Consider the following 21817-nt stretch of genomic DNA (forward strand, 5'->3'; position numbering starts at 1 on the left):
CACTTCATGCTTCCATCTGCTGAAAAGCTTTATGGAGATGAAGATTTCATTTTTCAGCACGACCTGGCACCTGCTCACAGTGCCAAAACCACTGGTAAATGGTTTACTGACCATGGTATCACTGTGCTCAATTGGCCTGCCAACTCTCCTGACCTGAACCCCATAGAGAATCTGTGGGATATTGTGAAGAGAACGTTGAGAGACTCAAGACCCAACACTCTGGATGAGCTAAAGGCCGCTATCGAAGCATCCTGGGCCTCCATAAGACCTCAGCAGTGCCACAGGCTGATTCCCTCCATGCCACGCCGCATTGAAGCAGTCATTTCTGCAAAAGGATTCCAGACCAAGTATTGAGTGCATAACTGTACATGATTATTTGAAGGTTGACGTTTTTTGTATTAAAAACACTTTTCTTTTATTGGTCGGATGAAATATGCTAATTTTGTGAGATAGGAATTTTGGGTTTTCATGAGCTGTATGCCAAAATCATCCATATTAAGACAGTAAAAGACCTGAAATATTTCAGTTAGTGTGCAATGAATCTAAAATATATGAATGTTAAATTTTCATCATGACATTATGGAAAATAATGAACTTTATCACAATATGCTAATATTTTGAGAAGGACCTGTATGCAACCAGAGGAGATTGTAATTTCACAGGCAGAAGAAAATGCAATTAGGCAGCCAGTGTCTTTTGTGTTTTTATTTACTTAAGCATTTATTTGTTAAGATTCAAACCTGTAATCTGCTGACCTGAAGCAGCGCTCCATCCCTTACTGATGGTCATGAGATACAGATCCTAACCTGGAAGTGGCTTAAATGAGCATCCTACATGATGACCAGGCTCTTTCACAGCAACAAATGTCTATTTTCTTCCACATAAATAGGAGTCGTTTGAGGTGGTTTAGATATTTAACTGGGAGTCCTTGTGGACTCCTTCCTTTGGGAGTTTCGTGGGCACATTCCACTGATAGGACACCCCAGGGCTGCCCCTAAACTCAGCGAGAAAATTACATATCTCTTCTGGCTGAGAGACGCTTTGGGAGAACAAGCTGGAGAGAGGGACTTCTAGATTTGCTTCCTGGACCTGTTAGCTTTACGTATTTATCTGAGATATGTGGAAAACAGTGTATGTACTGTACAATCACTTCCAATAAATTAGCAGGTATTAAGCATACTTTTCATTTCATTGTTAAAAATTTATTTTTATCGTTCTGATGTAATATTATAATCTTAAACGACATCTTTTCATTGGCTGTAAAGACAGAACCATCATAATTAACAGAAATAAAGGCTTGAAAACATCAGTCTGTGTGGAATTAATCTACATGATGTGTTTCATTTAGTAAACTTTTTAATAATATTGTAATTTATTGAATATGACTGCATGTATGTATCTACAGTAATATTCCAGTGAGGATTGTTTTTTGGATTAAGAGTATCTTTTGAGCATAACCTTTAAGCATTTATAAAGCATATCTTTCAAAATGCCCACATTTCTGTATTAAAAAATGTTTTTTTTATCTGTCCGAGGTAATATTCAAATCTTAAATGATGAGTTTTCATTAGCTGTAAGCAGAAAATTATCATAATTAACAGAAATAAAGGCTTGAAAACATCACTTTGTGTGCAGTTAACCTATATCATGTTTAATTTAGTGAGATACTGAAATAAAAGAACTCTTCAACCATATTCTAATTTATTGAATGGGTCTGTATGTGTGGACGGATGGATTAATGGAGGACATTTACATGACAGAAATGAAAGTATGTTTGGTGATAATAACTATAGGGTGAAATACAATGTTTTACATGTATGCTCCAAATATGTAAAAGAGAAAGTATATGCGACTAAAAAGGATTCTGAAAACTGTACTTTTGATGTTAAATGATCTTATCGAAGAAAAGCGCGACATCTCAGAAGGGTTTTCCTTGCAGTCTCCTTTTCTCCTACAAAGCTTGAAGGTCTTCTTCAATCACCCCCCAACTGTTATTAAAAACGGGAAGTAAACCGGCTTATTTGGACGGAACCTGGACAGAAAATGTCCTAATTAAACGACATGTTCGAGTTTGATGTGCTAATCAGTGCTGACCACCAAGAACAAGGCCCACCACTTCAACTGACATTCATCTATGTTTTTTTTTTTTTTTTTTTTTTTTTATAAGTGCGCAAGTGCGAGTCGGTCCAGCAGAAGATTTGGCCCGGACTATAGGGTGAATTTAAATTTGAACAAAGGTTAAATTACTCATCTCATGTGAGTTATAAAAAGTAATAATTTAAGGTTCTGATTGTTTTATGTGTTATTTTAGGAGTGGATGTGGGGGTAAACGAGCGAATTGGATCAGAGTAGTGAGACCTACTTTGAGAGGCGGAGCTGCTCCTCCGCTCCATTCGGCGCGGCGCGTTCGTAATGAAAGGCTGCCTGTGACTTCCTCGCTCTTCGGCAGCTACATTGTGTGGAAAGCAGCAGCACGTTGTTGGCTTCTCCACGCTGAACTTCACAGCGAATTAACGCTCTCCTGTTCAAGGAGATTTAGATCCACCATCCTTTTTCCCCCTCAGACGTCTTTAGGTTTCTCTCGACGTGCGAAAAGAAAGAAAATGTCTGCCTCGGCGGCGAAAGTGAGTAAAAAGGAGCTGAACTCGAACCATGACGGAGCGGACGAGACCTCCGGTAAGGGGAATGGCGGCCTCCTGTTCAGCGCCATTTTTACTTTCTTCTCCAATATTGTTTGCGTGAACATAGAATACTGTTTAATTTGTCTGTATTTAATGGAAATGTTGCTCTGCTTCTGCTTAAGACACCGGAGCGCCTTTGCAGCTCTTCAAAACGGCAGCTGCGTATTTTCAGGGGCTAACGTGTTTTAGCATGCCCCTACTCCTCCGTTGTTTGGTGCTGAGAGGCCATGTTAGCCGGGGTATAGCAGTTATGTCGATGGATAACGCGTGGCCCATTTTAAACAATCATTTTTCATTATTGTGCCCGGAATATACTGCAGACCGCATGGAAGTGTGCTCCCTCTAACGTTGTGGGGGGTTATGGTCCAAGTCTGCTTAGCATTTCATTCGGGCATTAGCATCTAGCATCTAGCATCTAGCCCGCTCGTGTTGTTGTTGAAGTCTTACCTAACGCTAACAGACGACGTTGTTGTGTTAACGCATTTAAATCGCCTTGTTCTGTCTGGTCCAAAGCTCACGGTCACTGCATCATGGCAGCTGTGAGCAGGACCCGGTCCTGAGAACCGTTAAGCCTGGCATACATCCTGGCTCGGTGGCTCACGTTATCGCGGCTGTGAGCAGTCTGCTGTCCCACATTTAAACCACGCGGCCCTGTAAGGCAGCAGCCGGCAGGAAACAGCGAGAGTCTTGGACGGAGAGGGCTGCAGCCATTGGCCGCTTACATTACCTGATCTACCGTCAGCCCCGCTTCCAGAACATAGTAGAACATGGAAAATACGGCTCACTCCTAACCCGTGTGTTAATTCTACTTTAACTGTGAAAAATGAGTTGGCGTTTTGGTTACATAAAACTGAATGGCGTTCAGTCTAGCTTAGGACATTAATGCTAGTTTGGATGGTGCACTTTTCATTTTTGTGACTTGTTCTTCTTTCTCCGCACACAGAGAAAGAGCAACAGGAAGCTATTGAACACATCGATGAAGTTCAAAATGAAATTGACAGGTAAGGTAAATTTATTGATACTGCTGCTTGATTTATTATCAAATAGGTTACATCTACCCGTTCAGCACCGTCTTTTCAAAATGATTAAAATTCAAGCACCCATAAACATTTTGTCTAGTATTTTGCATGGTTTTATTACTTGAGCATAACATATGGAATTGCCTTTCATGTGTTTATTTTATCCTTTGATCAAATATCTGAATAGTTTTACCTATAAGGTTTAAGAACATAGTTGACTTAAAGGATGGGTCATTTTCTCATAATCTGTCAAGATGCACATATTTAAACAAGAAACACTACTAGTATTGTTAAATGTTTCTGTAAATATAAAGTAGGATGCAAAAGAAAAATTGTAAGCAGAAATTTTTAAATTTGAAAAATAGTTTACCTTTAATGAAGTGTTTTTATGGCAGAATTTTGAGCCCTGTTCCAACAAGGCCTTAATTTTCCTAATTTTGAAATCAATGAATTTGGCACACTTAAAAACTTTACACCCAGCAAAATTTAGTGTTTAGTTTAAAACTATTTATCACAAGTATTTACGTGCACAACCTTCATATTTGAAACGGTTGTATGCTCTTCAAGCTAAAATAATTTATCCTTTTTTATTTGAAAATTGGTCCTCACAGGTTCGGTGTTTGTCTTACAGTAATTTCAGAATGGATTTCCTTGTTTGAATAAGAACTAAAGTAAATGCTGTTCATGTTGACAAATACCCTAAAGAGTCAAATGATTTTGACTGGAGAATGTCTTTACAGATTTACTATGTTGATCTTTTATTTCCCTAGGTTGAATGAGCAGGCCAGTGAGGAGATCCTGAAAGTAGAACAGAAATACAACAAACTCCGTCAGCCGTTCTTTCAGAAGAGGTCAGAGCTGATCGCCAAAATCCCCAATTTCTGGGTCACCACGTTTGTCAACCATCCACAAGGTGAGTTACCAAGAAAAAAATCCTGCACTCCAGCTTTTCAGTCCTTCCAGTTTCAGCTTTATGGGTAAAAATTTGATGTTAATGTTTATGGCAACAGTATCTGCTCTACTGGGAGAGGAGGATGAAGAAGCACTTCACTACCTGAGCCGAGTGGAGGTGACAGAGTTTGAAGACATCAAGTCAGGCTACAGAATAGATTTTGTAAGTGATGGGGTGTCTTGGTTGATTCAACATTGAAGATTAAGAAGTGTATTGTGCTCAAACCTGATTCCATTTTTGTTTCAGTATTTTGATGAAAATCCGTACTTCGAAAACAAAGTACTTTCCAAAGAGTTCCATCTGAATGAGAGCGGAGACCCATCTTCAAAGTCAACGGAAATCAAATGGAAATCAGGAAAGGTACGTGTAACTGGAACGTTGTTCTGTGATACTGGCCAGAGTGGGCAGGATTTGGTTGTTTCCCTCTGACTGTACTTTAAAAAAAAAAAATACAGTGTTGTGGAATACATCATAGAGCGTTCTTTCTGGGTTCATTGCTGCGTGTTGTTCTCTAGTACTGACCCAACTGGGGTTTGTGTGAATCACGGACTTGTAAAAAGCTTAATTTCTCCTGTGTGTGCAGGATCTCACCAAGCGGTCCAGTCAGACACAGAACAAAGCTGGAAGGAAGAGGCAACATGAAGAACCTGAGAGCTTCTTCACTTGGTTCACTGATCATGCAGATGCTGGTGCTGACGAGCTCGGGGAGGTCATCAAAGACGATATTTGGCCAAACCCACTACAGTACTACTTGGTATGTCTGTCAATCCTAATTACAGAAAGTAATATTAGTCAGGTGTTTGTGGCATAAATGAGTCTGTGTTGGAGGCTTATTTTGGATGCAGATTTAGAAGCTTCCTTTTCAAGTAAAAAGGAACATGCTGAAGAAGATTTTTATCTTTAGGTTCCTGACATGGATGATGAAGAGGGTGAAGGTGAGGAGGACGAAGAGGATGAGGAGGGTCTGGAGGACATAGATGAGGAGGGAGATGAAGATGGAGAAGATGATGAAGAGGATGAAGGGGAAGAAGGAGAGGTAAAGTGCTAACATTGTAGAAAATCTTGAACAGAAGTTTTTGGTTCTCACCTTTGATCTTGTGGTTCTTTATTGTTTCAGGAGGATGAAGGAGAAGACGACTAAAAACTATCACCTGCAAGACCCTTCCCTGTTAATTTTCCACTCATGTTTGGGAGCAAATGTTTTTTTTTTTTTTTTTTTAAGTTTTTTTTTTGTTTGTTTTTTACTTTTGTCCATATGTGCTTCACTTTCCATTCTGAAGCCTCTTCACCTGCTGATGCCATGTTATGTTCTCCTTCAACTCCTCTAAGGCCAATGGCACTTTGCCCTGAATTGTGAGTACCATCCCTGAAGACATCTCAAAATAATAATAAAAAATAGAATCAGCACAGCATCCTCAGTAGAATGAAGACATGTCAGAGTTCCTCCTGTCTAAGGTTGTGGTAAATCAACTGAAGCCATGGTGTAGTGACCTAGTGCTAGCAGACCTTTCAATATAATTTTTTTTCTACGAGGGACAAGGTGCCCTTTAAAGTATTTTTATTTGTTGTCCCCCCCGTGTGGTTATCGAGTACCAGCTCATTCCTTTGACTTGTAATGTTTGGGGTTGGGGGGTGGGGGTAAGCTGGGGAGGGGCAGGAGTGTATCGGTTATTGGGGAGATCGGTTATTTTGACACCATTTCTATGGGACTTTTTTTTTTTTTTTTTCATTGTATTGTTTTACAGATATCCACAAGATTTGAAATGACATTTTTAATAAAGAATAAAACTGAAAAAAACTTGTAAATTTTGGCCCCTTCTGCTGCTTGAATGTTTTAACAGACATGTTTTCTCAGAATTTACACTTAAAAAATGTGTTTCAAATTTAAGGTGTAAAACTTGCTTTCGTTACAATAATAAAACTGAACTGTGTATGCATGTGTGGGAGTCTTCAAACAAAAACGAGGGATACAATTTTATTTGGAAAGCAGTAAAGGCACCAAAATTAAACCTTGAGTCAAGTTCATCAGTTTGTAAAGGACTTGGGAGTCATGAGCAAACTTGAGGCAAAGTCTTCTCTCAATATTCTGTCGGTGATTAAAGCCGAGAAGGTGTTTTCAGACTCTTCAAATTTATTATTTGGGATTGTGTCTGGCCAACTGCTTGGCTGGAAGGCCCAACCTGGGGAGAAACAAAAGGTATTACATGTACTAAGTCATAAAACCAGTAGAAACATAAATTAATAACTGATCTAGATATTTTAGCATGCTTTATTTGCCATAGAGCAAAACATTGAGGTAATATTAATGCATTCATTCAAGAAGAATGCAAATCCTCACATTTGGCATTGCTGGAACCATGGAATAATTGTGGTTTTGAAAACAATCACTGGAATTTCACTTTCATTGGAAGTCCAAAGAACAAGAGACCAATGCTGGTATTGATGTTTATGGTTCAACACTAAGACTGTAAATAACTTTATTCATAATATATTGCATGTAATGGTTCTCTGAGAATTCAACTGAAGACTCCTGCTATGGATTTTATCCAAAAACGCAAACTTTGCTTTAGTCACTATACCTACCTAAATGGGTTTTACACCTAGGACAGGTAGCTACGGTCCAAGAGAACCCCGGGTACCAGGAGAAGTGCCTGTCAGCCGGCCAATGCTTAATAATGTCCGCTCTTCTGAATGTAATCACCTCGAACTGGTGTCCGTGGGGGTTCTCGAAGAGCTGGACGTGGATCCTTCGGCCACCTACTGACGTGTCGTTGCGGCTAGACAGTGCCATGCGGCTGGGAACGAAGTGGATGTCGGTGCCGAACGCCACTTCGTGTCCACATGCCCTACATAGTATCAGCGTGTCGGTGCTGGTTCCGTGTTCCGGTGGCTCGGCAGCACACGACTCCGAGGGCTGAAATAACAGGAGCACAAAGATGCAGTCGAACAATAACTTGTCCCACTGCAGTCCGAGCAGCCGCAGGCTCGTTGACCTCCTCATTGCCGTTCCACACTCGGAACAAAGGCTAACGACAAACTTGTTAGTTTTTAACGCTAGCAGCATTTCTATCCGAGATACGCGTTGAACAAATAAAATCTCACCGTATATGTAAAATAATCTATCATTCGATATGTTACATGGGGCACCGATCCGATCATTAATAAACAAAAAATATTAGGATTTAAGAACTTTCAAAGGACCTGGCAGTGAGTAATAAATTAGCATGTAAGGAGGAGTTAGCTTGCTCCCCATGTTATCCAGTAGGATAAGTCAGAAGCCAAGCCAGCTAAGGCTAAGCTAGTTAGCATTAGCTTCCTGTTCATATTAACCAACAAACGGAAGTAACGTTAGATAAAAAGGAAATACAGTCCTTTTCTGAGGGCTAAAACATTACGATGCCGCGACTATGTAACTTAAATTTGGTTTACGTATTAACATTTATTAAATGTATTTGTGAAATTTTTAGCTCATATTCTTTAGGTTAAGCTAGATTTCCGCCAATAAGACCGCACTGTGCCAATTTAACGGGTCTTTTGTACTGCGTTCAAGTACTAATACTAAAAATGCAAAATTCTATTGAAAACATTTTTATGGACACCAAATTAAAACTTTGTGTTGAAATAATAATCAGTTTTTGATTTTCCTTTCTGTATTTTCACTGGTAGAACAAGTTTTGTTCAATGAACAGTTGGTTTTCCATTTCTTCATTGGTTCAGGAACGCAACATCAATGCCTGCTCCTTGAAATGGTTACCCGGGGCAACACTTACTTAAAACACCCCTGCACCAATCACAGAACGACATCTTGCAAATCAGCGAATCAGAACAGTCGTTCGTTAAGTCTAAACAACCATTCTGCTCCTCAGACTGAAGTAGAGATTTTTTCTGGACTCATGAAGCTGACTCGATCAAAATTTCTGAAACTTTTGTAGAGTTTCTTTGTCTGGTATAATTTGATTTCTGTTACAGTTATTCTTGGCATTCGCGGTGGAACCTCTAAAGGATGAAAACGAGAGGTTCACCACCAGCTCCGCCACCGATTCACGTCCATGTAGCGGAGAGCACACCTGTCCATGTTCACATGAGGAGGAGTCCCAGCAAAACACCACAGGTTTCGACTATACGGCCTTCTGAAAATGAAGCTTTAAAGTTTTATTTGTAAATTAATTCAGAGAAGACAAAATCTTTAGCAAAATGTCTGAGTTTTTACCTCTTGTCTGAATTCTCTTCTACCTGAATGTAGGTTATCATGGAACAATCGGTTTTCAGCATTATACAGTAATAGTATTTTAAACGATGCAGCTACGGACATCCTCACTAGTTCATTCATACCCTTGCAGAATTACAGTAGATTTCAAATGATTTCTATTCAACTGCGACGTTTTTATCTGGTAGGAAATAAGACAGGCATATCCCAAAAGATAATAAAACAATGGAAAAGGAAGATCAATTTAGGAAAAATAATGTTATGTTTTCATTTACATTATTCAAATATGGCATGATAAAAATTCTGTATGTCCTCAATAATCAATGAGAAAATCTCTATTGGCATGACCAGCTTCTTGCATTATTCAACAGGTATTTAAAAGCTTTATCTTTGGTGATGAGTTTCAAGCCTTGGAAGGCCTCCTTTCCATCACCCTGATCTTTTGCCACCTCCACATGTTCTCCGTCGAGACTCTGACTAGGCCCCTCCAAAACATTAATAATGCTTCAAGTCAGAAGAAACATATTGGAAAAATGTAAAGATTATTAGATGAATTTCTAAACATCTTTTATTTTTTGATTCAGGGAAAAGATGCTCTGGCGAGAGGAAATGGAAGCAGGCCAAAGATCCGGACACCTTGGATTCCACCAGGAAGAATCTCTTGCAGAAGGGATTTGGACTCCTACAAGTCCCAGGTTTCTTAGTGTCCATCTGATATTTCCATGGTTGCAGTCTAGTTGCTGGAGTTACACCTAGACGAAAAGGGGAATGTCCTTCCACAGAGTTTCTGAGCTCTTAACATGGTTAAAAAGGACTCCAAAAACCCTTAAAACATTGGCACCTGTGTCCCTAAACTGATGGACAGCATTATGTATTTGTATGTAAGCTGGTCACGTTTATTAGCACACCTGGTAAAGGTGTGTAAAAAGCCTTAAAATAAATGAATCTATTAATGGGGCAGTACAATTTCACAATAATTGTGGAAAAAAAACTCATTTTTATTTTTAGTATATTGGTACCCCTGCTTTGTACCAGAAAGACAAGACCTTCCTGCTTGGTAGGATATTGTATTTTATGTGCCTTGCATGCAAATTCTGCATGTCAGAGATGTTTTGCCTGTTAGATACACTTTCACTGCCCTCGATGTTCACTGCGGTGTATCATTTTAGTGGCTGAAAGAAAGAGAGGTCCAACATGGTGATGAAGGAAGAGAGTCAGGGAAATGTGGGTTAAATACAATTAATATCTGCATTGGAAAATCCAGAAATGGTGTTTCATTTATATGTTTTCCTGATATCACAGTCCTAGAGTGACATTATTCTTGCAGGAAGTGATGAAGACTAGGTTTGTCGATAAATGTTTCCAGCGTCGTACATGCAAATAAATAAAACAGATGTGTAAAGAAGGTGTCAACATTTAAATTAGGCCTTACTGAATACATTAAGGACTTCAGATCTACTTTGACAGCAGGAGTTTGAACATCTGTGTTTGTTTCAGTTTTGTGATGTTTGTGGAAGTTCCTCTTTGAACATGTTTGCTATTTTTGTCATTTGATCAGACAAGCAGAATGCAGCTTCAGTCAGACAGCGGGATCAGGAATCAGCGCGATGCAGAGGAGCAGGATGAAGAGCTGCATGGAGCTTCTAAAAACATCAGTGCCCTGCTGAGGGAACATGGCAGCCCGTGCTGTTCAAAGATGTAAGAACCTCCTAAAATATTTTTTAATGATTACGAGTCTTTATGCGTTAGAATCTGTCCCATCCAATCAGCTGTGGCGCACAGCTGCTCTGGTATTTAAAGGTATTTACCTTTGAAAGGGAGAGGTCCTTCAGCAATAAAGGTTTTGGGTTGATAATGAAATCAGGAAAGAGTAAAGAAGAAGAGTCTAGGAGTTCTCCCAGGTCCTTTTATTTCTCCCACATTTGTCTTTTGGTTCCTCAGGAATCCTTTTTCCGTGCATCATCGGCTTTCTGCTCTGAGGAAATATTACAGTTGTCTAAAAACAACTAGCAGCTAGGTCAGGCAACACTTTTCTGCCTGCATCCATCTCACCCTGCTTCTAACATACTCCTCTGTCACACAGACCCTCTGCATACCTTCCTTCATTACATCCATTAACCTCCTCTGTGGCCCCCTATCTTACTTGCAGCTCCATACTAAGCATCAATTGTCCAGATTGGTAAAGTCCCAACTAATAGTTGTTCTTTTAGCAGGTTCCTCCACCAGAGCAATGGATCTCTGCAGCTCCTCCAGAGTTACTATGTACCTTCTCTAAATAAACCCCTCCTTGCCCGTCCTGTTAGTGTAGCTGGAAGGTCATATCTCTGTAGGTCTACAGTTGGTCCATCCTCTTTCCATGTTCAGACAATGAATTAAATGAAGCTCTGGATATTGTTTTAGAACCTAAGGCTACTTTGAACTTCTCCACGACCTTCTCTCTGCTGCCTCCTTGGTCTTCATGATGCTGTTTGTTCTCTAGCAAACCTTTCAGGCCACAAACAGCTGGATTTATACTCATTAAATTCTACACTAATGGACTCTGTTTACTAATTATATGACTTCTGAAGGCAGTTGGTTGGACTGGATGTTTTTAGGGCTATCAGAGTAAAGAATGCTGAATAAAAATAAAGGACTCAGGCGTGGCGGTAGAGAGTGTGACCCATATATGGAGGCCTCAGTCCTTGACAGCTGTCCTGGGTGGAGACCTCCGCTGCATGTCGTCCCCTCTCTCCACTCCACTTCCTGTTTACCTACTTTCAAAAAGTAACAAAAATAAAGGCCACTAGTGTCGCAAAAAATAAAATACACGACTCGGCTGTATCCTTTTCAGTGTGTCCTGTTCCTTTCACCTCACTCCTACGTACTACTTTGTGTGGCTCTGCTACAGATAACCCAGTAAAATGCTTCTACACATGTCCAAATCGGCCTTCATCGTACTTTGTCTCCAAACCACTCTGTTCCTCTGACATATTCAGTTGTAATCCAGTCTACGTTGGTCACTCGCAGTGAAAATCTGAACATGTTCAGCTCTACTACCCGTCTTTCTGTTAGATCCACCATCTTCAAACCATGAATCATAGCAGGTGTCACTTTCATCTTCTGTCACAAATCAGTCCTGACATGTTTCCGTTTACTCCACTCTGCCTGTTCTGTCTTTTCCTCTCCTCTCTTCTGCAGGGTTACTTTTGATGGTTGACCCAAGGAAATCCCCTTCAGAACCTTTGCAGCTTCCCTGGTCCACCTGTCTCCCTCTATCTATCCTGCCTTTCTTCCACTGACATTCATGCTTCCTTTCTTAGGCTCTCTTCCACCTGCTGCCCAGTCTCATTCCAGATCACAGTGTCATCCGCAAACATCTTGTTCTATAAGGACTCCTGCCAGTCCATCACCTCTGCTACCAAGAAGGGACTCGGAGCTTCCTTCCTCCTCCTTCAGCCCATCTGTCGTTCCTGCCTCACACCTCACCTCTGTCTCTCGGTCCATTCAGAGCGTTGACTCTGAGCTCACGCTCATACCAGTTCATTTTATTTACAGATCAGAGTCCCGCGATCGACAAAGAGATACAGACGTCCTCCTGAGGGCGCTCATAGAGGCAGAAATCGACGGTGTAGCTGTAGCCAATCAGCTGACGGCTTTGAAGGAAACCACTGACAACCTTACTAAGGTAGGCTTTACTTATAAAACCAAATAAATGTTTTTAATTATAAAGGCAACGATAAAGGGTGGTTTTAGCAGTTCTTCTGTATGTTTTAAGCAACATAATATCTGCAATATAGGAGGCACCAAGATTACAAGGCTTTTAAAATAAAAATAATTTAAATAAGAACATTTGTTGTTCTTCTTTTGGTTTGTTTTTGTGACATAACTCAACAGACCGAAGAGGTCATATGCTGCTGTACCAGTGTTTTATTATGCCTGTCAGCATGGGGGTGCTGAGGTGAATCACTGCCCTAAACGGGCCTTTCAGTGTGAACGATCAGGTGTTTCTTTTCCAGGAGAAGCGGCTGTCGAAGCTTCACGCAGCCTCGCTGGGACGGCAGCAGGACCTGCTGCTGGAGAAAATAGAAATGTTTGATAGAACAAATCACAGCCTGCGAGATCTCCTCAGGGACTGGAGCACCTACGAGGTACAAGAAGCAGAGAAGAGGTCGAGCAAAGTGAATGTCTGCAGAATAAGACTCCAGAGTTTCATACTTAAATTGAACATTATTGTTTCTTCCATTAGCCATTTTTTACAGTAGAAATGTCATTGTATGTTTAGGTAGTTACAGTCCATATTTAACAGGGGTTTTAATGCTTTGCTAAACCCTGTGCTAGAAGGTAACAGGTATGAAGCTTTCTGTGGACTGTAGGTAACGTAGGAGAAGCACTGGACTCACATGCACAACATCAACCTGGGTTGACAGTAAAATTCAACCTGCTTTAGTTATTCTGAACCTTTTTAAAGTAACTCGTTTTTCAGAACTCCTGCAGGTTTTTAATCTTAAGTGTTGCAGAAACGTTGCTGTTGTGGTGTCCACAGAGAGAGTCGCTGGTGTGGTCGACAGAGAGAGACGCCTTAAAGCAGAGGCTGGCTGACAGTGAAGCTGAAAGCATGGTGAGTGATTAACATCACCTCCTCGGATCGTCTGACCTCCTTCACCATTTACTCCTTGTTTTACAGAGACTTTTCACTGAACTCTCAAACAAGGAGAAAGAGGCTTCAAAGCTGGCTGAGCACCTGGACTTTGAAAAGGTTTGTAACCTGCCGATTAACCTGTTCGCCTCCAGAACTTGTAGTTCCTGATAATATAGTAAAGGTATCTGTAGGTCTATCCAAACAGAAATCAGCAGCATGCCTCTGCCTCTTTCAACGCAGGACAACGTGAGGACCACTGAAGAGCTTTCAAGGATCCTGGAGTCGACCCGCAGCTGTCTGGAGTCTCAGCTGAACCAAGCGGAGGTGGAGAAGGTCCAGCTGGCCTCTCAGATCCAGGTCTGGGAACACATATTTTACAACAACACACTTTAGATCTGAGGAATTCAGATCTGTTGGTTTTATACGTCTGGCAAAGTCGAGACAAGGGTAGAAAAACCATCGTTTTCCACAATTAACTTCAACATTAACCAGGGTTGTGATGCCGTTATCTTTGCACAAGACAGTCGACCGTTTTCTCTTTTAATAAAGGATTTTAGTTCGGGTAAAAAATGAAAGAAAGTACCAGGCTGTATAGAGATAAAAGCTGCACACACCTTATGAACCAGCAGCTTCTAAAACCATCTTCACCAGCAGAACCTCTCAGCAATCTGGCACAGGTGGTGACATCTTGGTCCACTCTTCGTTCCAACGTTGCTTTAGTTTATTCTGCACGGATTTCTGAAGGTCCCACCAGAGCATTTTGTCAGGTTGAAATGTTCTGGTCTGGACTTTAACTAGGCCATCTCAACATCCTGATTTTTTTTTCTTTTCAACCAGTCTGTTAGATTAGCTAGAACGTAGCAGCTAGATTAGCTGCTCTGTTTTGGATCATTGTCCTGTTGATGACCCAGTTTGGACTGACCTTCAGCTCTCAGACAGATGACTCTCAGATACATTGGTATACACAGCAGTTCATGGTGGACTCAATGACCGAAAGGTTCTGAGGTCCTGTGGCTGCTAAACAAGCCCCAATCACCAGCCCTCCTCCACCGTGCTTGACAGCTTGATATGCTGGGTTTGGTCTTCTCTAAACATCTCTACTATGTTCTCATCTGAGACTAAAGAACATTGTTGCAGAAGTTTTGTGCTTCTTTCAGATGCTGCGCTACAAATCTAAGCCTTGTTGCCATATTGTTTTTAGAAGAATGCATCTCCTTCATTCTTTCCAAACAAGCCATACATGATTAGTCTTTTTCTAACTGTCCTGTCATGAACTTTGAATTTCAACCTGCTAACTGAGGCCCTGTAGAGTCTGAGGTGAAGCTCTTGTCATTTCTCTGAGCATTGCATGCTCTGACCTTTGGATGGGTTTGCTGGGATATCCACTCCTGGGACAATCAGCAGCAGTTTTAAACCAATTTAAACCCTTCTCATGTTGATGGGAACCATCCATGTGGTTCTCTGAGGTCTTTACTGATCCTCCAAAGCAGGAAGCTGCTAAGAGTCCTGGTTTTTATAGAGATGGGTCAAACAGATGCTGAACAGTACCTGGCTCTAACTCTCCCCTTTAAATTGTATTGAAGCAGCAGGGGTGTACTTAGTTTTTCCAATAAAAGATTTTTCATTTTGGCCGGAGTAACGTAACCAGTAATACAATGACTTTCACTGCGTTAGAATAGCAAACATGCTGCATTTTATAGTGCTACAGAGGAACGTAAACCATTATCACTACTTATTGCTTATTGTTTGTGAGGTAGAGGATGCAACAGAGCCAGGACCAGCAGCGGGAGGAGCTCCAGGTCCTGCAGGGCGAGCTGCAGACTCTGAGGCAGCAGAAGAAGGAGGAGGAGGAGGAGCGGGAAGAAGAGCAGGAGTCACACGCCCTGATCACGCAGCGCGCCCAACGAGCCGAGGAGTCATCAAGGCAGCTGGCAGAGAAACTTCAGGAGAAGGTCAGAGACGGGTCTTTAACGCGATGTCTGAACGTCTTCAGCAGAGCTAAAATCAGCACAGAAATATGGAGTTTTCAAAGGATTAAGTGATTATTTGAATCTAAAAGACCTGTTTAAATATTTGCTCAGTCCTCTGACATTGTTTTGCAACCTTTGCAGTTTTATATTTTTTATATTTTATTATCTAAAACTTCTACTGCAGTTCTGGTGTGGCTGCTTCAGTAATAATTTCATTGAATACGCAGATCAGAGATGTAGAAGCTTTAAACACACAATGTTTTGTCTTAAAGGAGACCCAGCTGTCCCAGGCTTTGTCCACGTCCAGTGACTGGTGTCTCCGCCACTCAAAGGAAGCAGCTGGTAAACGGCAGCTGGAGGAAGAAATCTCTCTCCTCAAACTGTGAGCGAAGAAAAAACCAAACGTCTACAGCCTCTTCCTAAAGAAGCTCCCATTGATTGATGTTTTTTTAATAAGATCTATTTGTGTTCCAGTATATCAGTTATTAATTTGATGAACATGCAGACCAGTGATGGAGATGTGAATGATTTCATTTATAAGGAGCTGGAACATCTAGAACCAGGGGAATTTAGTGGTGGTGTAATGAAGAGGGTGAGCAGTGAGTGAAGCTCAGCAGATGACAGGGACCCCTCAGAGAACCGGGTCACAGTGTGGGTTTCCATGCGGATGGGGTCATATTGTGTCCAACAACTGGGAGGTTCTGAGGTCACGGTGGGCTGATGGAACCGTTGGGTTCATGAAGACACCCACAAACATCACCTCACCTGGCAACATGTAAAAAAACTGCTTTCTGAAAACACATTTGGCATCTTGATCATGTAGGAGTTTAGTTTTTAGAGAGAGTGTCTCTGTGCTGACCAGTGCTCTAACGTGTGAACTGGGATTCATAGGAAGAACCGGTTATTTGTCTTCATCGCTGTTGACATTTTTAAAGCTATCTCAGCCCCACCAGTCACTGTCTTTATGTAGATTTGTCAGCCCCTACGTTATGTTAAATTCTTTGTTCATTTATGAAGTGTTTGGGTAACAGGAGCACAGCCAGAAAAGAGATGCCATAAAACAGCCGTTTTGCCTTCTTGGTAAAAATATGCCCGAATGCAACTGTTTCCGTCTCAGAAAGATCACCGAGCTGAACTCTCGGCTTCGCTCCACGGAGGAGAAGAGTCGGGCGGAGAGGGAGGAGCTCAGGAACCAGCTTCACCAACTCAGCGCCGAGAGCGCCTCCACGAAGCTGGAAAACCAAACACTCCGGGTAGCTTCACGCAGCAAAGAGTAAAGTTCGATAAATAGACCGTTTATTAATTTATTCTGCTTGTATATAATGATCAGAGGGAGCTGACATCATCCGAGGAGAAGTTCAGAGGACTTCATTCTGAGGCTCGACAGCTGAAATCATCCATTAAAAAGTCTGAAATCCTGGTGGAGAAATACAAGAAGAAGGTAGAGTCACCCTCGCTTTACTAAACCAAATCTGCACAGAACATCCTCAGAACCTCATGTGAAAACATTCTGTATTCCTGGGGTTTTCCTGTGCAGGTCCAGCAAGCTCGCCTGGAGTCAGAGGAGTACTGTCTGAAGCTGGAGATCACACAGAAGGAGGCGCGGGAGCTGAGGGTGAACCTGGAGAAGGAGAAGGAGAAGGAGCAGGTGAGACGGGAGCTGCTGGCCCGGATCCAGGAGCTCGAGGCGATGCCGGAGAAACTGAGGAGGACCGAGCAGCAGCTCCGAGATGCCCAGGAGGAGGCTGATGTCCAAGAGAGGAGAAACATGGAGCATCATGCTGCCCTGTCTGACGTCAGACACAAGGTGTGTGACAAACATCACCTGATCTACCTGGTTACAGGTTCTATTGTATTCCAGGTCACTTTATTTAGCTTTTAGAGACTCAGACAAACCTTTTTCAGCCTCATAATGTCCTTCTGCCAGCAGGAGCTTCTGACGTGCTGCAGTTCTGTTCCTAATCCTGGGCTTCACTTAGAACTCATTGAAAGCTCTTCGTGTCGCTCTGTGGTGTTTCTGAATCCTTCTGATTAGGGCTTAGTTGTTGTTTCTTAATATCTCCACCACCCGATTACCTTCTTAAACTCTGAACACTGATAAAACAACAAGTGTCACCAAATATATAACAGGCATAGAGTGTCTGAATGCATGTCCCTAAAACAACGAGCTAACACTTGCTGCAGTCCAGGCAGTTCTTTGCAGCTATGAGCTACACTGTCCTACTTCTGAACACCTCCAGGACAAACTGAAGTTGCAACTGTCACCTATGATCATGACATAAGGATCGTGACTGAAATACCAGCACCTGAAATGAGTTTCCTCCTTTGGATGATTGGGCTCAGCCTTAGAGACGAGGGGAGGAGTTCTGCCATCCAGGAGAGCTTGAAGATGATCTACTGCTCCTCCTCATCCAATGGAGTCAGCTGAGGGTGTCTGATCAGAGCACCTTCCCTTCAGGTTTTTTGAGGTAGTTTCCTCTAGGAGGAGACCCAAGAGCAGATCCAGAACTCTCTCCAGGAACTATATATCCCATGTGTGCACACACCTTATGAACCAGCAGCTTCTAAAACCATCTTCACCAGCAGAACCTCTCAGCAATCTGGCACAGGTGGTGACATCTTGGTCCACTCTTCGTTCCAACGTTGCTTTAGATTATTCTGCACGGATTTCTGAAGGTCCCACCAGAGCATTTCCTCAGATTGAAATGTTCTGGTCTGGACTTTAACTAGGCCATTGCAACATCCTGATTTTTTTTCTTTTTCAACCAGTCTGTTAGATTAGCTAGATGGTTAGCTGACTCATTTCCATGTGGCTGTACATTGAGTTCCCCCAGATGAGGATTAAACCATGGATCAGTACATTTAGAGGTCTCATTGGACCTCTTTCACATACAGGTCCTTCTCAAAATATTAGCATATTGTGATAAAGTTCATTATTTTCCATAATGTCATGATGAAAATTTAACAGTCATATATTTTAGATTCATTGCACACTAACTGAAATATTTCAGGTCTTTTGTTGTCTTAATACGGATGATTTTGGCATACAGCTCATGAAAACCCAAAATTCCTATCTTACAAAATTAGCATATTTCATCCGACCAATAAAAGAAAAGTGTTTTTAATACAAAAAACGTCAACCTTCAAATAATCATGTACAGTTATGCACTCAATACTTGGTCGGGAATCCTTTTGCAGAAATGACTGCTTCAATGCGGCGTGGCATGGAGGCAATCAGCCTGTGGCACTGCTGAGGTCTTATGGAGGCCCAGGATGCTTCGATAGCGGCCTTTAGCTCATCCAGAGTGTTGGGTCTTGAGTCTCTCAACGTTCTCTTCACAATATCCCACAGATTCTCTATGGGGTTCAGGTCAGGAGAGTTGTCAGGCCAATTGAGCACAGTGATACCATGGTCAGTAAACCATTTACCAGTGGTTTTGGCACTGTGAGCAGGTGCCAGGTCGTGCTGAAAAATGAAATCTTCATCTCCATAAAGCTTTTCAGCAGATGGAAGCATGAAGTGCTCCAAAATCTCCTGATAGCTAGCTGCATTGACCCTGCCCTTGATAAAACACAGTGGACCAACACCAGCAGCTGACACGGCACCCCAGACCATCACTGACTGTGGGTACTTGACACTGGACTTCTGGCATTTCCTTCTCCCCAGTCTTCCTCCAGACTCTGGCACCTTGATTTCCGAATGACATGCAGAATTTGCTTTCATCCGAAAAAAGTACTTTGGACCACTGAGCAACAGTCCAGTGCTGCTTCTCTGTAGCCCAGGTCAGGCGCTTCTGCCGCTGTTTCTGGTTCAAAAGTGGCTTGACCTGGGGAATGCGGCACCTGTAGCCCATTTCCTGCACACGCCTGTACACGGTGGCTCTGGATGTTTCTACTCCAGACTCAGTCCACTGGTTCCGCAGGTCCCCCAAGGTCTGGAATCGGTCCTTCTCCACAATCTTCCTCCGGGTCCGGTCACCTCTTCTCGTTGTGCAGCGTTTTCTGCCACACTTTTTCCTTCCCACAGACTTCCCACTGAGGTGCCTTGATACAGCACTCTGGGAACAGCCTATTCGTTCAGAAATGTCTTTCTGTGTCTTACCCTCTTGTTTGAGGGTGTCAATAGTGGCCTTCTGGACAGCAGTCAGGTCGGCAGTCTTACCCATGATTGGGGTTTTGAGTGATGAACCAGGCTGGGAGTTTTAAAGGCCTCAGGAATCTTTTGCAGGTGTTTAGAGTTAACTCGTTGATTCAGATGATTAGGTTCATAGCTCGTTTAGAGACCCTTTTAATGATATGCTAATTTTGTGAGATAGGAATTTTGGGTTTTCATGAGCTGTATGCCAAAATCATCCGTATTAAGACAATAAAAGACCTGAAATATTTCAGTTAGTGTGCAATGAATCTAAAATATATGAATGTTAAATTTTCATCATCACATTATGGAAAATAATGAACTTTATCACAATATGCTAATATTTTGAGAAGGACCTGTATACTGCATGAAGGGATGGTGCTGGATAATCTTAGCAGCTCAAAAAACAGTTAATAATTAGTGTCGGAATTAGTTTATTTGTGTTTGTCTGCAGGTCGAGCAGCAAGGTGCTCAGCTGGAAACATTTCAGCAGAGGAATCTGCTGCTGCAGGAGGAAAACAACGTCCTGAAGGAGAAAATGACCAACTTAGAGAGGTATTCATCAACTTTGGTACTGCATGCTCATCACAAGAAATACTATTAGTCCTGCAGCAGGAGTCAGGTTTGGTGCATCTGTGACTACATCTCTAGAGCTCTCCCATTCACCTGACCGGGTTTATCTCCTTACACCAAGAGGCTTGGAACGCTTTTGTTTGGAGTTGAATAAAAAAGGGAACATTTATGTTCTCATCGTTTCAACCTGCAGGTTTTAATCCAACTCCACTTGCATTTACTGAGTCAGTTTTGGTGGTAGAAGAACAAAATAATAAACTAATACATCCGTTTGCCCTTAACAGAAGAGTTAATCAGTTTATAGATCAACTTATTTCATGTTTTAGATGCAGTCAGGAGAGACTCTGACTCTAAATGTGAGTAATTATGTCTCCCTGTTTGCTGTTTTCATTGTAGGAAGCTGGAGGATATGGATGCAGAAAACAGAGAGATGTCCCAGACTCTCAGCCTAAAGGAAGGAAGCATCTGCAGCCTTCAGCAGCAGCTGGAGGAGAAGACTCACGAGTGCAGCGTCGTGTCCAGACAGCTGCAGCAAACTCTGGACGATGCTCAGAGGCAGGTCAGGAACAGAAAACAACTTTCTCTTCTTCTTTTTTTTCCCCGGTTGAAATCACGCTTTGGTTTAGTTGTCATTTACTTTCAATTACAACGTGATGTCCAGCTCAACAGCGTTTGGCACCACCAGGAAAAAATTATTCTTATAATACAAATGTTTATTAAGTAAGATAAAAATCCTTTCATCTATTCTTGCTGCTCCTCTCATTTCTTTTTGGTTCATTTATTTTATGCTGTTTCGACGTCTCTCTTCTGGTTTGAGTTTTTTGTTTAGTTTGATGGATATAATTAGAAATATAGTTGCTAATCCTGTCTAACAGATGTTCCATTAACAAAATGGCATCTCTGCCTGCAGGTGGACGCCAGCATGCAGAGGGTTCTGGGCAAAGAGAAAGCATCCCAGTCCAGAGCGTTGGAGCTGCAGAACCAGCTGAGCCGAGCCAAATCAGAGCTGAGTCAGTTACAGCGAAGCAAGGAGGACGTACGTTCTGCATAAACCTGGCTCTGACTTCAGCCTTCAACAGGATTAAAATGTGTTTTCTGTCTCTAGATGGAGCGCCGCTTTCAGACTCAGCTTCAGAACATGAAGGAGAGACTGGACCAGTCGGATTCTACAAACCGCAGTTTGCAGAACTACGTTCAGTTTCTGAAAACCTCGTATGGAAATGTCTTCGGTGACTCTCTGCTGGCAAGCTGAGCAGCGCTGGTACATTCCTAAAGCACCACAGAACAGATGAATTTACACTTATTATGGAATTGCTCAAACCTTTTCATAAAGAGATGGTCTGATCATTATTTGTCATCCTCTTAGAAAAGTCTCGATGCTGATTTCATGTCTAAAATGTTTCATGTGTGTAGAAGTGAAAACTTTTATCTAAATTTACATTTCAGAAATAAATCTGCTCAATAAATATTTACAGATTCTACAAATTCTTCTGGCAACAATTAAAATCGGTTTACAAGTTGTCTGTCTACGTTTCATTTAAATACGTCTGATCTTTATTATCTCTCCAGTTAGTTTGTTAGCAGATGACTGGCCTTTTAGGGGCAGATGTAGTCATTTTTATTTGTTGTAGAAACCTTCCTTGAAGTATATGGTGTAAATTC

At 41.8% G+C, this 21817-nt stretch overlaps 3 protein-coding genes across 6 annotated transcripts; 2 read left to right on the top strand and 1 right to left on the bottom strand.

Annotated features, from left to right (window-relative positions):
- Nucleotides 1-2379: 2379 nt before the first annotated feature.
- Nucleotides 2380-6585, top strand: LOC124877957 (protein SET). Its single transcript, XM_047381622.1, has 8 exons — nucleotides 2380-2676; nucleotides 3625-3682; nucleotides 4471-4613; nucleotides 4711-4814; nucleotides 4899-5012; nucleotides 5236-5406; nucleotides 5557-5688; nucleotides 5770-6585. The coding sequence occupies exons 1-8, from the start codon at nucleotides 2604-2606 to the stop codon at nucleotides 5791-5793; spliced, it is 819 nt and encodes a 272-aa protein (XP_047237578.1). The 5' UTR covers nucleotides 2380-2603; the 3' UTR covers nucleotides 5794-6585.
- si:ch211-51h9.7 (uncharacterized protein LOC558400 homolog) lies at nucleotides 5875-8159 on the bottom strand. Of its 2 annotated transcripts, none has more exons than XM_047381623.1 (2): nucleotides 7236-7954; nucleotides 5875-6832 (listed from the first exon to the last, which is right to left on the bottom strand). In XM_047381623.1, exons 1-2 carry the CDS (start codon nucleotides 7714-7716, stop codon nucleotides 6678-6680), a joined length of 636 nt encoding a protein of 211 aa, XP_047237579.1. In that variant the 5' UTR covers nucleotides 7717-7954; the 3' UTR covers nucleotides 5875-6677. The 2 variants fall into 2 exon arrangements, with proteins under 2 accessions (XP_047237579.1, XP_047237580.1); XM_047381624.1 differs by having other exon boundaries at nucleotides 6614-6832; nucleotides 7354-8159.
- A 252-nt stretch (nucleotides 8160-8411) lies between these two features.
- On the top strand, nucleotides 8412-21675 carry LOC124877956 (outer dense fiber protein 2-like). Of its 3 annotated transcripts, XM_047381620.1 has the most exons (18): nucleotides 8412-8524; nucleotides 8622-8763; nucleotides 9444-9554; nucleotides 10418-10557; nucleotides 12394-12523; nucleotides 12855-12986; nucleotides 13382-13456; nucleotides 13523-13594; nucleotides 13718-13834; nucleotides 15235-15429; nucleotides 15720-15829; nucleotides 16565-16700; nucleotides 16778-16888; nucleotides 16985-17254; nucleotides 20037-20137; nucleotides 20552-20714; nucleotides 21066-21191; nucleotides 21261-21675. In XM_047381620.1, exons 2-18 carry the CDS (start codon nucleotides 8656-8658, stop codon nucleotides 21405-21407), a joined length of 2244 nt encoding a protein of 747 aa, XP_047237576.1. In that variant the 5' UTR covers nucleotides 8412-8524; nucleotides 8622-8655; the 3' UTR covers nucleotides 21408-21675. The 3 variants fall into 3 exon arrangements, with proteins under 3 accessions (XP_047237576.1, XP_047237575.1, XP_047237577.1); XM_047381619.1 differs by having other exon boundaries at nucleotides 8520-8763; XM_047381621.1 differs by having other exon boundaries at nucleotides 8520-8763; nucleotides 21066-21165.
- The last annotated feature ends 142 nt before the right edge of the window (nucleotides 21676-21817 follow it).

Source organism: Girardinichthys multiradiatus, chromosome 12 (genome assembly GCF_021462225.1).
Source record: "Girardinichthys multiradiatus isolate DD_20200921_A chromosome 12, DD_fGirMul_XY1, whole genome shotgun sequence".
Classification (NCBI taxonomy): Eukaryota; Metazoa; Chordata; class Actinopteri; order Cyprinodontiformes; family Goodeidae; genus Girardinichthys; species Girardinichthys multiradiatus.

Excerpts from the sequence above, each read along its gene's own strand:
- si:ch211-51h9.7 (XM_047381623.1), bottom strand. The coding sequence starts at position 7,716 with ATGCTGCTAGCGTTAAAAACTAACAAGTTTGTCGTTAGCCTTTGTTCC. Across the intron at positions 6,833-7,235 it reads TAGGTGTAAAACCCATTTAG|GTTGGGCCTTCCAGCCAAGC; the intron begins GTAGGTATAGTG and ends GTTTCTCCCCAG.
- LOC124877957 (XM_047381622.1), top strand. The coding sequence starts at position 2,604 with ATGTCTGCCTCGGCGGCGAAAGTGAGTAAAAAGGAGCTGAACTCGAAC. Across the intron at positions 2,677-3,624 it reads CGGAGCGGACGAGACCTCCG|AGAAAGAGCAACAGGAAGCT; the intron begins GTAAGGGGAATG and ends CTCCGCACACAG. Across the intron at positions 5,013-5,235 it reads TCAAATGGAAATCAGGAAAG|GATCTCACCAAGCGGTCCAG; the intron begins GTACGTGTAACT and ends CTGTGTGTGCAG.
- LOC124877956 (XM_047381620.1), top strand. The coding sequence starts at position 8,656 with ATGAAAACGAGAGGTTCACCACCAGCTCCGCCACCGATTCACGTCCAT. Across the intron at positions 16,701-16,777 it reads TGGAAAACCAAACACTCCGG|AGGGAGCTGACATCATCCGA; the intron begins GTAGCTTCACGC and ends TATAATGATCAG. Across the intron at positions 16,889-16,984 it reads TGGAGAAATACAAGAAGAAG|GTCCAGCAAGCTCGCCTGGA; the intron begins GTAGAGTCACCC and ends TTTCCTGTGCAG.